The sequence below is a fragment of the Sphaerodactylus townsendi genome, linkage group LG10, assembly GCF_021028975.2.
Source record: "Sphaerodactylus townsendi isolate TG3544 linkage group LG10, MPM_Stown_v2.3, whole genome shotgun sequence".
In the NCBI taxonomy this organism is placed as follows: domain Eukaryota; kingdom Metazoa; phylum Chordata; class Lepidosauria; order Squamata; family Sphaerodactylidae; genus Sphaerodactylus; species Sphaerodactylus townsendi.
Window position 1 is genome coordinate 3,683,383 of NC_059434.1, and position 14,131 is coordinate 3,697,513.

Consider the following 14,131-nt stretch of genomic DNA (forward strand, 5'->3'; position numbering starts at 1 on the left):
TATCCAGGGCGGAGCGGCGTCTCTCTGCCGGAACTTCCGGCCGTCGGGGGGGGAGGTGATGTTTTCTATGGTCGGAAGCAGCCGCACGAATCTCCTGGGAGAAGAAGAAGAGTACGGGAAGCCCGTGGTCGGGGTTCTGGTTACGCGCACGTCTGAATGGGCTGCAGCGCGTGACACGGAAGGCCGCTCTGAGTGAGTGGGCGACGGGAGCCACCTCCCGCCTTAACAACGTTTGCTAGTTAGACGCCACGTGTGGATACAGTGAACGTGCGCGCACACTTGGGCTGCTCTCTCCCCCATTGCTCTTCCGTCCTTCTTTTCTTTCTTCCTTCATTTTCCTTCTTGACCTTCCTTCTTGACCTTCCATTCCTCCCAAGTGTCTCTTCCTTACTGTTTCTTTTCTTTCTCTTCCTTCCCACAATGTCTGTCTGTTAGTCAACACATCCATGTAGCTTGACACCCTCCTCGTCCCCCCCCCCCCCAATTCGGCTGCCCCACTGTGGAGGTCGCGCTGGGGCAGCGTAGTCGGAGAGGGGCAATTTCGTTGCTTGCCCCGGGCACCATTTTTTTGAACCCATGCCCATGGCAGCCCTGCCGGAGGTGTCGCCATTCATGTGTCGCTATAATATCTGTAACTGTATATTCTGCTTTCTGGCACTAAGTCCATGCACTGCATCCCGTGTAGTAGGATAGATCTATACCCTGTTGAGGATATAATACGGTAGTAAATGTCTACCTCAGATCGAGCCACGCAGAGTTTGCACTGGTCGCAATTATCTACTTATTTTGAGATCTAGCTAGACTTCCCAAATATTGACTTAGTGCTAGCGAGAGATTTTATTGCCAGAGTTGGTAACGATACTTTTGTATTTATTTGCTATACTTTTGTATTTATTTGCTGTCACTGAGAACAGCTACATTGTGAGCCGCGTCAAATCCTTCGGGGGTGAGGCAGCCAATAAATCTAACAAATAAATAAAATAAAAAATATGACTTGACAGTAAAAAAAGATACATTCATGGTGGCTCTGCCTCTCAGTAGTACTGATTTGTTAAATGTTAATTTAATAATTTTCTATTTGAGGAGGTATATTCAGATCTTTGTAGTAACATTTTGCTGGTAAATTTAAGTAACCATTGCTAAAATGTCATGCCACACTTAATACATTTTTTAAAATTGTTTCTAGAATTTTCTGGAAAAGAAACCATTTTCATAATCTTTGAAGAAACAGATCCAGTCTCCGAAATGGTGGTTTTTACATGCAACAGTTGTGGGGAATCTGTGAAGAAGGGGCAGGTTGAAAAGCACGTGAATATGTGCCGGCATTGTGAATACCTTTCCTGTATGGATTGTGGCAAAGATTTCTGGTAGGTTGCTTCACTGTATGGTACATAATGAAACCGGGTCCCCGCTAACAGTCATCCTCAGTGAAAACAAGTAATGCACATGGAAAGCCACATGTTAAAATTACTCTTCCTTGTATTGTCGAAGGCTTTCATGGCTGGATTCAACTGGTTGTTGTGGGTTTTCTGGGCTGTGTGGCTGTGATCTGGTAGATCCTGTTCCTAATGTTTCACCTGCATCTGTGGCTGGCATCTTCAGAGGTAAGTGGCTGGCATCTTCAGAGGTAAGTCTGTTACACACAGCCTGGGAAACCCACCACAACTAGTTACTCTTCCTTAGTTCAAAAGTCGCATTTCCACTGGAGGGAACTGTTCAGATGTTTCTCCTTGTTATTGTGTTTTAGAACAATCATGTGCTAGCTCATCCCTCCACTGTTCTTTTTACTATAAGGAGAAGGCAGCAAATTGAATGTTGAGATACTAGTGGCATTTGTCTGACAGCAGCATTTTCCTAGCCTTTTACTTTCAGTATGGAGGAAGATCTCTTCCCATGATCTGTAACACAGTCTGTATACCAGAGGGTCATCTGTTCTGGGCCGCTGGCTGTGCAAATATGTGATTTCACAGAGTGAGAGAGGTGATCTGGGATGATCTGTATATGGGATTTCTGAAAGTTTGACTGGTCCTAATAAAAGAGATCCTGTGGATTTTGAAAATACCGCAGCCTAAGTCACACTCCTGCATTCTGCTGGGAAACGGGGGCTGATTCCGCATGGGCCAAAAACAGCAGTGTGAAAATGGTGTAAAAGGGTTTAAAATGGTGTAAAAGGGTTTATACTGTTTTCACACTGCTGTTTTTGGCCCATGCGGAATCAGCCAGGGACAAGGGAGTCTTTCTTTAGACCCAGGTCTTTGCTCATGCAGCAAGCTCACACAGGTCTGGAAGGACTAAAACTTTTAAATTGGCTAGCACAGCATAAGCATCATTATTGATCATGTCCACAGTAGAGCAAAGAGTGCTTCATAAATCAGCTCTTGTGCAGCTTCCTAAACAAAGTCAATTAGGACTAACTGATTGAGGTCAGGGCATGTCAAACTCTTCATAGGACTGCAGTCCAGTTGGGATAAGTCCGTATCTGAGAGCCTGAAGGGGTTACCAGTGTTCTGATGCCCTGTCAGGCTTCCTTCATGCCGTTTCATGTCTGAAAGCATTTTCCCCTGAAGTACTGTGTTGCAAATGCAATCTGCATAAATCAGTTGCTTCGTATACATTCTTCTTTTCAAAGGGGCGACGATTATAAATCTCACGTGAAGTGTGTGAGTGAAGACCAGAAGTACGGTGGCAAGGGATATGAAGGCAAAACTCATAAAGGAGATGTGAAACAGCAGGAATGGATGCAGGTAAAACTCACAGAACAATCACGTGCAAGTGTGGTAACAGAGCCCGTGTGTGTAGTGGTTAAAATGGTAGACTAGGGCCTGGAAATCTCAGGCTCATTCCGCACATGCAGAATAATGCACTTTCAAACTGCTTTCAGTGCTCTTTGAAGCTGAGCGGAATAGTAAAATCCACTTGCAAACAGTTGTGAAAGTGGTTTGAAAAAGCATTATTTTGCGTGTGCGGAAGGGGCCTCAGGTTCAAATCCCCACTCTGCCATTGAAACTTGCTAGGTGGCCATGGGCCACTCACATATTCTGAGCCTCGACCCTGGGAAGTATTTGGATGGGAGGCCTCCAAGGAAAACTTGGGGTATGATGCAGAGGCAGGCAAAAGCAAACTACCTCCCAACATCTCTTGGGTTGAAAACCCTATGAATTTCCATAAGTCAACTATCACTTGATGGTATGGTAACACTGTTTAAATATTGAAGAAAAATACCAATTTTCATTTCCCCCAGCATGAACCAGCACATTGGGACAATTGTCTAGTTCATGTGTTATCTAAAGTACAATCAAATTTCATCCTTGGTTGTGAAGAACCAACTCTTGCCAAGTTTGAAATTCCAGATTGCTCTTTTCTCTGTGCCCTTATTTATATTGGTGTAAGGTAACGGAGTCACAAGCAGAACTCTTTAGGGGCATGTGAATGCCCTCACGTACTTAAATTTGCAGTTAATGCGATGGACCTTTAGTGGGACCTCTTAATGAACCTGGCTTCACCTCATGTCTTCTTGAAGTGGGAGTTTTAAGGGTACTTAGAGCTAGAATTCAAAGTTACTGTTCCTTAGACCAGTGCTTCCAGAATGAATCCGCGTGCTAGATGGGAAATAGCCACAGGGTACTTCCTCAAAAATATGTCTTCTCTACTTTCCAGTAGTATTGCCTAAGGTTATGTGTCTTGGGCAGAGGGGTGTGGGGGCGTGGTTGAAGGTGTTTGTTCAGGTGTTTACAAGCACTAGATGTAAGAAAAAAACCTTTTTTTGGCTACTGTCATTTGTCACATTTGAATTCAGGTCTTTAGGATGCTTTAGCTGAAATGGAGCGAAGGAAGAAGAATTTATTATACACTTCGTGGAAGGTTGATTTTACAGAATACTAAGTGATAAATCTGGTCTTCAAGTCAAATCAGGCCCAATATCAGGTTTTTGTTTTTTTATAATTTTGGGAAATCATCTTGGTCCCATGTGGGTATAAGGAATAGAAAGGTAGCTGTCTGGAGCCTTTGGTGGTTCTTACAGGTTTTGAGCATAAGTTTGATTCTACTGTACCAAAATGTGCTGTTGAAGACTGTTTTTCTTTCTCCTTACAGAAGATTCATGTAGCAATGGAAAAAACAAACATTAACCCCAAAGTTCGAGATATCTTACAGCAAATGTATGCCTTTGACAATATTCCAAGGAAAAAGGGAAAGTTTCAGGTAAGCAGAACCAAGATTAACTGAGGAAACGGTTGTCTAGAGCATGCCACAAAAATTATCTATTACACAGGTAAGTCCTGCAATTGGCAAGTCAGTATAAAAGAGAGCATGTAAAGCCCCTGTATTTGGTGTAGTGGTCAAGAGCGGCGGACTCTAATCTGGAGAATCAAGTTTGATTCACTGCTCCATATGAGTGGCAGACTGATCTAGAGAACTGGGTTTGATTCCCTACTCTACCACATGAAGCCTGCTGGGTGACCTTGGGGTAGTCCCAGTTCTCTCAGAACTCTCAGTCCCATGTGTCTCACAAAGAGTGTGTTGCGGAAGGGGAAGGGAAAGGAGTTTGTAAGCTGTTTGCATCTCCTTACAGGAGAGAAATGGGTTGTATAAATCCAAACTTCTTCTGAACTCAAATCTTTTAACTCTTATGTCAAAATCAGGTGGTTGGCCTTACCAGCTGCCTGGCCTCCACTGCCTCCTAGTGTTGCCTGCTCCTCTTGCTGCCGCTATGCACATTTCCCCTTCCGATTAGATGCTGCATCAGTGGATACAATGGAAGTGCTGGGTGTATGGGAACATTCAAGTTCTGTAGCCCTGTGCTTAATTTCTTTGCCTTGGCAGTTATGGAAGTGAGTAGCAAAAGGGTCAAAGCCTGTCTTAGTAGAGCAGGAATGTTGATTAAAAATCACTCTGTTGTTAATTCCAAAACTGTATAAAATGCAGTGGTTTCTGAATAAAGCTTTTATGTTAGACGGGAACTAAGATTGGGGGTTGGGGCTCACCACCCTCTGCTTGTGATCTGCCTTCCTGTGTATTATTTATTTATGTATTATTGCATTTTTATACCGCCCTCCCCCGGAGGGCTCATTAGCCACTATTAGTTTGGAAAAGGGGAAATTATATGAGTCAGTCTATCACAGGGCTCTTGGCACCCAATGACAGCTTTGCCTGTGTTTTTAGAAAGTGGCCAGGTGGAACTTCGGCCACTGGGGATTTGATTGGCTTTGCAAGGAAAAGGGTTGTTAAGCAGAGCTTCTGCTCAAATCGTTGAAGAGTTACTTTCACATTTATGCATAACTTTGTTCCCTGACATTTTTGTGGTTGGCTCTGCCTCTCTTGGCAGCCATTTTGAGGTGGTCCCCCCCCCCCCCCAATCCTCTGTCAGGATTCTAAAGGTATTTGCAGACTTCAGACAGTTGGGGGCTGTCTGCGTCGTTTATGCCAGACTCCTAGATATGGAGGATTATTTGATATATCACTTCCATAAATTGTTACACAACAGAGGGTTATTCCACATACATAGCTGGCTGTTAGCAGTTGCCTAAGAAATGGAAGTATACACCGATCCTTTTGCTGTTTGTTGTTTATGACATATTTGGTGGATAGAAGTTTTCTTCTGCATCCCTTCTCAACAGAACTGGATGAACAACAGTTTGAAAATACATAATGCTATTCTACAAGATCAGGTGTGGGATATCTTTTCAGAAGCCACTAAAAAGGTAAGCAAGTCAAATTATCTATTCTAAAATCTAAAAAGACATCCTCATAGGTGTTTATGCCGCTCAGCATGATATTAACAGGCATTTAACATGTTTAAAAGGAAAGATGGTCTTGCTTTCTGGTTACATATCACTTCTCTAGCCATCGCTGGGTGCAGCTCGGCATAATGCTTTCTTTTATTTATTTGTTTGTTTGCTTATCTCATTTATAGTCCACCTTTTTCATCTTGAGTCAAGGCAGATTACCCAGAGTGAGTCAGAGTAGTTGATGGGATGGGACAGGGCTGTGGTATTAGGTTGTCGAACCGATCAGAAGTCTAAAAACAGAACTGAACCAAAGCAGGAGCCTTAACATGATACATTTAACTGATGCAAGAATTACAGGGTTCTAGTTTCAGCAAGCTAAACACAGTAGTCTAGACCAGTCTGAATAATTGAGTTTTGCAGAAGTTTTGCAGTGGGAGTCGTCTTGAGCGCCACAGGTAGGCCATTCCGTAAGATAGGGACCACAACAAAGAAGGCACGTGTACGGGCAGTTGTTGATCTTGCAGAAGACCTGGCTCAGATGATCGCAGCTGTCATGACCTGCATAGGTGAAGAGCCTGCGTCGCAGATATTAGCATCCAATGAATGTGATAGCCAGTACCTTAAATTGAGCCCAATAACTGACCTGCAGCCATTGGAGTGATTGTAGAATGGGAGTAATACACATGCTCCATCTAGCTCCAGTTATTAGCTGAACTACAGCGTTCTGCACCAACTGGAGATTCTGAATTGGTTTTGAGGGGAAGCTTTTGTAGAGCATGTTACAGCTGTTTAGTCTGGATCAGGGGTTGGCAACCTTTAACACCCAAAGAGCCATTTGGACCCGTTTTCCACTGAAAAGAAAACATTTGCAGCCGCAAATACTTTTTGACTTCTAAAATGAAGATAACACTGTCTTTGATCTGAGCTTGCAAATGCCTTAACAGTCCAGGTGCTCGGGAGCAATAGCCACAGAAGGCCATTGCTTTCACATCCTGCATGTGAGCTCCCAAAGGCACCTGGTGGGCCACTGCGAGTAGCAGAGAGCTGGACTAGATGGACTCTGGTCTGATCCAGCTGGCTTGTTCTTATGTTCTTATTCTTATGCAGGGAGAAGTTCCCTTCTTTGTGGCCCATTTTTACCTATCAAAGCAAAAAAAAAAGGGTTTTTTTTAAAAAAGTATGTTGTTTTGTACATGATTCAAATGACCAGCAATAGAATCCCCATTTCACACATTTCTCTTTTCTTGTGTTGAAAGACACTGATCCCCCCCCCAAAAAAAGAACCCCCTCAAATCCACTTGGGTGGTGGATCAAAATTGGTGCCTTTAATGGGTTGTCAACTTCCAGGGGGCCCCCCGCCCTGGTCCCAAAAGCCACAGCTTCTGAGAATCTCCCCCCAAATGTCCTGGGATTTGCCTGCCGAGAGTTGGCAACCCGCAACAACCATGGCGGAGGATGATCCCGGCCTCCCTTCCTTCCATGATCTACAAGCTTTAATGGGGGTTTTAATGGGGTTTTTATTGTAACTATTGTTTTATTGTGTTGTTCACTGCCCAGAGCCCTTCGAGGGAGGGGCGGTATATAAAACCAATTATAAATAAATAAATAAAGCTTACCCTCCACTGGCTTACTCTGAAGTAAACCTTCCAAAATCCACGTGCAAGGCTTTCCCCATGCGCTCCTGCCCTCCTTGGCAATGCAGAAGCAAACAATTCCCACCCACCCCACTGCCCCATTAAACAGCCCTGACGAGTGCAACCTTGCAGGGCTGCAGGTAATAACTCCTTTAAAACCTGACATCGTCTTTCTCACCTGCACTCAGCCAGGCTGCCATCCGGCAGGAAAGCCCCTGGAGCTCAGTGGGGCTGCTGGGGGGTCTGCAACCCAAGGTGACACTGCTGGGGTTCCCCATGTGGTCCCACCCCCCAAGAAGGGCCCGGGGAGGGGGAAATGAGGCCAAAGCAGGATCTAAAAGGGTCTAAGCCCCTTTTAAAGGTTAGTGGCCATCACCACCTCCTGCGGCAGCATATTCTAAACACCAATCACACATTGCGTGAAGAAGTGTTTCCTTTTATTAGTCCTAATTCTTCCCCCCAGCATTTTCAATGTATGCCCCCCCGGTTGTCAGGCAAAAATCTCCAGACAGATTACCTGACAGTGGACGGGCATAGCCCTAAGATCGGCCCAAAGCATGTCCCTCTTCTGCTATTTGCGGATGATGCAGCCCTACTGTCCCTCACTCGTGTGGGTTTAACAAGACTCCTGCATAAATTTGTCGACTTCTGCAAGACAAATGACTTGCAGGTGAACTATGATAAAACTAAGATTCTGGTCTTTGGGAAAAGTAACAAAAAGCAAACCTGGAAGATAAAGGGCCATTATATCGAGCAAGTAACAACTTTCAAATATTTAGGACTCTGGTTTAACAACAACCTGTCATGGTCCACTCATCTAAAATATGCACTGGCCCGGGCTCAATCAAGTATAAGCGCCATTAAGAGGTTCTATTACTCCAGGGGTAACCAATATATTCCCCCAGCTCTGCAAGTCTTTCAAGCGAAGGTGAAAGCACAGCTACTCTATGGAGCTCCTATTTGGCTAATTCCGAATAACAGCATTATCAAATCATTCCACTCCAAATTCTTGCACAAATTACTTGGTGTGCCAAACTGCGTCCCATACGCAGTCTTATGTTTAGAATCTGGCCAATATTCTATAGAGGCCACTATTTGGCTAATCATTATAAAATTCTGGTTAAATATTCACTACTGAAGCTCCAGAAACTCATTGACCCAACTTACCTTGAGTGAACTCCACCATTCAAAATGGTGCACAATAGTTACAGCAAAGATCGGGGAACTGAGTTTATGACAGTGACTCCTTTCCAATATTCTAACCTTTACTGGAAACAGCTTTGACCTCATTAAAGAGAGGCTGTTAGCAATGGACTCATCAACAACTGCAGAGCTTCTAAGCAAATAAAATCTTGTTCACCAACAAATATGTCAATTCCTTTCACCCAGGGATACTCCAGCCTATTATTATTATATTACAGCTGCTCACAAATCCCATACAGAGGAGAGCCTATATGCTGGCTAGATTTAACATCATGCCATCTCCGCTACATAGAGGAAGACTTAAAGGTCTTCCAAGCGATAAGAGGTTCTGTACCTGTAGCATAGGACAGCTGGATTCCATCCCACACATTCTCCTGAACTTCGTATTATACCAAGAACTCCGATCCAGCCTGCTATCCCAAGCTATAGACCCTATAATTGATTATACTGAATCAGATAAAGTAGTTATGCTTTTAAATTGTCAGGATTTTCATTGTTGCCTTATAGTGGCAAAGTTTTTGTCAGAAATTTGTAAACTGAATGTATGACAAACGCGAAGTTTTTTACTATTCACTTTTTAACTGGAACTGTATTTTTATACTATTGTGTATACTATTGTATATATATTTTTATACTATCGTATATGTCAATAAAGGCTTATTGAATTGAATACATGACAGTACATGTCACAGGGCCCTGATGCGTCCTTGTCTTTAAAAAAATGTCAGTTGGAATGTGGGTGGGGGGACCTTCTCAACAGCACTGTCCTGGATAGGAACACACTGTCAGTGGAACAGATCTTCCAAAGCCAGCCCTCCTTAAGGATGATGCATTCAAACCAAAATGGTGGTGATTATTTGAGATGAGTGTGTCGTGTTGCTAGTGGGGCCAACATTTCAAGCCATCTAAAAAATCTTCCTGTTTTTTTCCAAGAAAAAATCCAAACCTTTTTGGAAAAATCGAAATATAGGCAATACTTACTATTCTGTCAAACCAAACCTGATTTTACTGCTTTAACAACAACATAACTTAGCGGGTTGTCCCTGTAGTCCTCGTTCTGGCTACTTGGGTGACTGCAGAAATTTCCCTTCCCTCTTGACAGAGCAGCCCAGTTATGGTGAAGTGTGTGCCCTTCTTGTCTTCTCTATTTAAAGGAACCAAGTGAAAAACAGGAGAAGGGGCCAGTTGCAGTTGGAAATCAGAGTGAAAAAAGTGACGTTGCGTCAAGGCTCTGTGAAGAGGATGCAGCAAACACAGGACCATCAGCAAAAAACAAGAGCAGAAGGGAGCAAAGAGAAGAGAGGCGAAAGGACAAGAAGGAGAAGAAAGAATTACGTCTACAAAGTCAACAGGACAGCTTACAACCTTTAAAAGTCAAAAAGGCTAAGAAAAAAAAGTGGGAGGAAGAGGACGAGAAAGTATTTCAGAGCAGTTGTACGAAGGTGACAAAGAAAAAGCGACAAGCGATTGACGCAGAAGCGAACGGCTGCGGCCTTCTTGCAGAAAAGGCAGCAGGGCCCAAGGCCAAGAAATGCAAGTACATCCCCTCAGGAGGTATAGAAGTGGCATTTCATGTTACTTCTGTTTGTGAGAAATGTCAGCATCTTAAAACAAGAGATATTTTGTTGTTGTAAAATTAAATAGTGATGTGTTGTGCTGTTTTTAATTAAGCTGGTCAAATTGAACACAAGGAAGGGAAGGTGTGGTGAGGGGCATCTTGCTCCCATCTTGGAACAGTGGTGCAATCCAGTTTCTGAATGTCCTTCTCATTAGAGGCTTTGATGAAGCAAAGTCAGGCAGAACAACAAGGGCATCGTTCAGCTTTGCTATGTTTTATTTTGGTGCTCCTAAATCCCATCCATCTTGTGACAGACAGAGGGGCCTTCCTTCTGTCAATTACCAGTCCCCTGTATGCCTGTTTAGTGTGTGCACACACAGAGCACTTAACAGCCAATCACGGCCGGCAGATGGCTGAAGAAGCTAAAAGGGGTTGGGGGGGGGGGAACAAGGGGCTGTCAACTCTTGTCAGATAGGGGCTGAGAGAGAGAGAGAGATCCTGTCTCAGAATTTGGCTTGCAAGTAAACAGGCTAAAGCAGTATATGTTTGTAGACAGGGTTTGTGTCTCCTGTTGAGTGGACAGGAAGAAATCTCAGGAGATTTTGTATATTGGAGTCTGGCTTTTGGGAAAAAGCAGGCTAATTTCAATGAACCCTTTAAAGAGACAGCTGTGTTTGCTTACAGGTTGTTATAGGTCCGTGGTGGCGAACCTTTGGCACTCCAGATGTTAAGGACTACAATTCCCATCAGCCCCTGCCAGCATGGTCAATTGGCCATGCTGGCAGGGGCTGATGGGAATTGTAGTCCATAACATCTGGAGTGCCAAAGGTTCGCCACCACTGTAAGGTAGTAAGCTAAATGGCTGGAATGTCCAGAGGCAGTTAACATTTAGTCCTGTGAGTTTCCTAAGGCCGAGGAAAGCCAAAAGATTCAGCTCAGGAATCACAAGTTGGCTGATAACTGTTCTCTTGACTTCTGTCTTGTTCTGAAATGTTATAACTTCGTGATACTTGAAAATGATCTCGAGTCTTTTACTGAACAACCTTATTCCATCTGAGAAAGTTAGTAAAAGCTAACACCCCTCTCCCCCCTCAATTTACTTCAGGCCTCAACTGGGAATTCAAGCCTGTCTGTCAGGTGGCGGCTGGGGTAGAGACCACCCTGGTCAAATTATCCTCTCTTTAACTTTCCATTTTCACAGTGTGAGCGAATCCTTTTGACACTTCTTCATGTGTTCTCTCCTTGTAAATTTAGAGGAGTCTTGCATTGAAGTAAATAGGATTAACTTTCCAGGATCTGAAGAAAATGAGGGGGAACATCAAGGTAACTTTAATATGAAATGTTATGTGATAATATTTATTTATTTATTTATTTATTTATAATTGTATTTATAAAACCGCCCCATCCCCTAAGGGCTCTTGTCCTGGGTGGCCCAAGCAAGCCTGCTCTTGTCAGATCCCAGAAGCTGAGCACGGTTGGCCCTGGTTCGTATTTGGTTGGGAAACCAGTAAGGGAGTCCAGGGTTGTAATACAGAGCCCAGCAACCACATCCGTTACTTTCTTGCCTTGAAAACCCTCCTGGGTCACAATAAGTTGACTGCAGCTTGACTGCACTTTATATGTGCACATGTGAAAGTCACATAATTTAAACATTTGGGATGTTATTTATGAACCAAAGCAGCTCAGCCAGTATAGTGCATGTGTATTAGTATTATACACTTGCAAAAGTGTAGGGTAATCATGTAATTCCCCCTGCATATTCTGGCCAGCTTCTCTTGTCTCTTGGGCTGTCAGCCATTCCTCTTCCTTGAGCCCCTCATCAAGTAAATTCAGTTTCTGATTCTCTCTGGGCAAGGATCTTTCTTTTATTCTGCTCTGTAAAATGCCTATCGATGTTTTTGTAAAGTGATAGTCATGCAGTTTTGGTATAAGTTAAATGTAATGCAAATGATAATGACTTAAGTGGCTTGAAGTTGCAAGTGAACAAAACCTTTCCTATGGAACTGATGCGAGAGAATTTGTTAGAGAGCCGAGCAAACACATGCTGGTTGTGCTGTCATCATAAAGCAGCACCCACTCCCCCACCCCACAGCTGCACTCGAGGGCCCCCAGTCATTCATTCTGCCGCCACACTGCATAGCCTGCAGGGGCGCTGGGCTTCGCTGGGTGCCCTGGGCCTGCCCCTGACATCGCATCAAGGCGGTGTTCTGCTGGCGCATCCTGGTGGGCATTGGAGAAGTGTGCAGCAGACTGGTTGGTGGGTGGGTATCTAAAGAAGCAGCTGGCAAGCTGGTGTGTGGTGGGTAGGTGAGCTGCTGCTGCTGCTTGCTTGCTCCTTGGGGGGGGAGGGCAGGAGCACGGCCCAGTGCGCCCCCCCCCTCCCACTTGACACATGAAGGTGGCACCTGGGTCATCTGACCCCTCTTCTCCCTCTTAGGTCCACTGCTGAGTTAATCAGCAGAATTTCTCACAAGTGGGTACAGCCATCTCCTCCCACAGGAGACCAGATACCCACGCTCTCGAAGATCCCGCGGGAAGGTAGTTCCAAAGCAGGCAGGCGAGCTAAAGCAGTGAGGTTTATAAAACGACCAGAGCAATTCCAGATGCCACAACCCCGTTCCCGCCTGGGGAGTCTTGACACTCCTGGCAACATGTGGGAATTCATTCAGACTAGAAATTTTCTAAAGTGCAAGGGGAGGGCTCTGATAGGTCTTAAATTGTGGGGACGGCATCCAAGATGTGACCCAATGTTTTTTTCTCGGCTGGTCTGCAGAAGGCTAGACACCTCTCCTCAAAGAGCCAGACTTGATTCAGGGCCCAATTTCTGATGTATAAAATCCTGTGAGGTTTCTCCATGTCTTCTAGTGCCTCAGTGGCTGGTACGAATGTTTCAGCCACCACAAACGAGGCCCAGGAAGAACAAGCAGGCAGCCGGCGGACCCTGCGCGATTATTGGTTTTTGTGCTACTTTTTGAAAAAAATATTTATTTTAATCTCTGTGTGGTGTGTATGCTTACCAATTTTACAGGTAAATTCAATTGGAAAGGAACCATAAAGGCAGTTCTGAGGCAAGCACCTGACAATGAAATCTCAATTAAGAAACTAAGGAAAAAGGTATGTCTTTCGGAAACCCAGCTTGCATTTGGCCCACGAGGTCTCCTGCAAAGGCAGTCTTGAGTTGACTGGGTTCATTTCAGTCCGTTTTGTGTGGAAGAGCTACCAATGTATGCTGATGTGATGGCTTACAAAATGTGGAACTTGAACCAAAATATGAACCCTTCATTTAGCATGGGCTTATTAGAAGAGCAGTCCTTCTAGAATTTTCTATCGGGAGGCAGATTTTTAGTTTGCCACATTCCAGAAATGCTGCTTAAATTGATTTTAGAGGAAGATTTTTCATGTTGTGTTCCTGGCCCATATTAAATATGTGTTTTATTTATTGCACAGGTTTTAGCCCAGTTTTATGCTGTCGCAGGTGACCATCATAAGTCTGAAGAGGAAATTCTGGCCTTATTTAATAAGAAAGTCAACAATAATCCTAAATTTAAAGTTTTAAAGGAAAAGGTTAGGTTTGTGAAATAGCTTTATGTTCAAATGATCTAATTTTGCACAGTATGCCCAGTTTTACAATCAGATGTGAAATGGTGGCTTTCAATTGTTTTGATACTTATGTCAGCAAAAACCTTACTGTATTTGACTAGGAATTGTCTTTTACCTGCTGCTTCAAATGATGCAACATATTTGTTACTTTAAAATTTTATATTTTTGTAAAAGAACAAATAACTCCATTAAAATCTTGCTTGAAGTATCCGTAGAGTGATGGGTTTTCTTATCTGATCATATTACTGTTGTTGAGGGGAAATAATTCAGATGCACTTCATATACCAGTGATGGCGAACCTTTTCGAGACCGAGTGCCCAAATTGCAACACGGCAATTTAACCTGAATACTGAGGTTTTAGTTTAGAAAAAACGGTTGGCTCCAAGGTGTGTGTTACTCGGGAGTAAGCT

The 14,131-nt window shown here is 43.8% G+C and overlaps 1 protein-coding gene across 3 annotated transcripts; it reads left to right on the forward strand.

The window, feature by feature from the left end:
- The first annotated feature begins 18 nt into the window (after positions 1-18).
- Positions 19-13,929, forward strand: LYAR (Ly1 antibody reactive). 3 transcript variants are annotated; one of them, XM_048510142.1, is made up of 9 exons: positions 19-267; positions 1,187-1,367; positions 2,630-2,744; positions 4,093-4,200; positions 5,616-5,699; positions 9,718-10,117; positions 11,376-11,444; positions 13,150-13,235; positions 13,569-13,929. In XM_048510142.1, exons 2-9 carry the CDS (start codon positions 1,246-1,248, stop codon positions 13,701-13,703), a joined length of 1,119 nt encoding a protein of 372 aa, XP_048366099.1. In that variant the 5' UTR covers positions 19-267; positions 1,187-1,245; the 3' UTR covers positions 13,704-13,929. The 3 variants fall into 3 exon arrangements, with proteins under 3 accessions (XP_048366099.1, XP_048366100.1, XP_048366098.1); XM_048510143.1 differs by having other exon boundaries at positions 19-261; XM_048510141.1 differs by having other exon boundaries at positions 20-192.
- Positions 13,930-14,131: the final 202 nt, after the last annotated feature.

What these genes read in the sequence shown, in the direction of transcription:
- LYAR (XM_048510142.1), top strand. Translation starts at nt 1,246, where the DNA reads ATGGTGGTTTTTACATGCAACAGTTGTGGGGAATCTGTGAAGAAGGGG. An exon ending in CAAGTACATCCCCTCAGGAG is followed by an intron (nt 10,118 to 11,375) that starts GTATAGAAGTGG and finishes TTGTAAATTTAG; the next exon opens with AGGAGTCTTGCATTGAAGTA. An exon ending in AAATGAGGGGGAACATCAAG is followed by an intron (nt 11,445 to 13,149) that starts GTAACTTTAATA and finishes CCAATTTTACAG; the next exon opens with GTAAATTCAATTGGAAAGGA.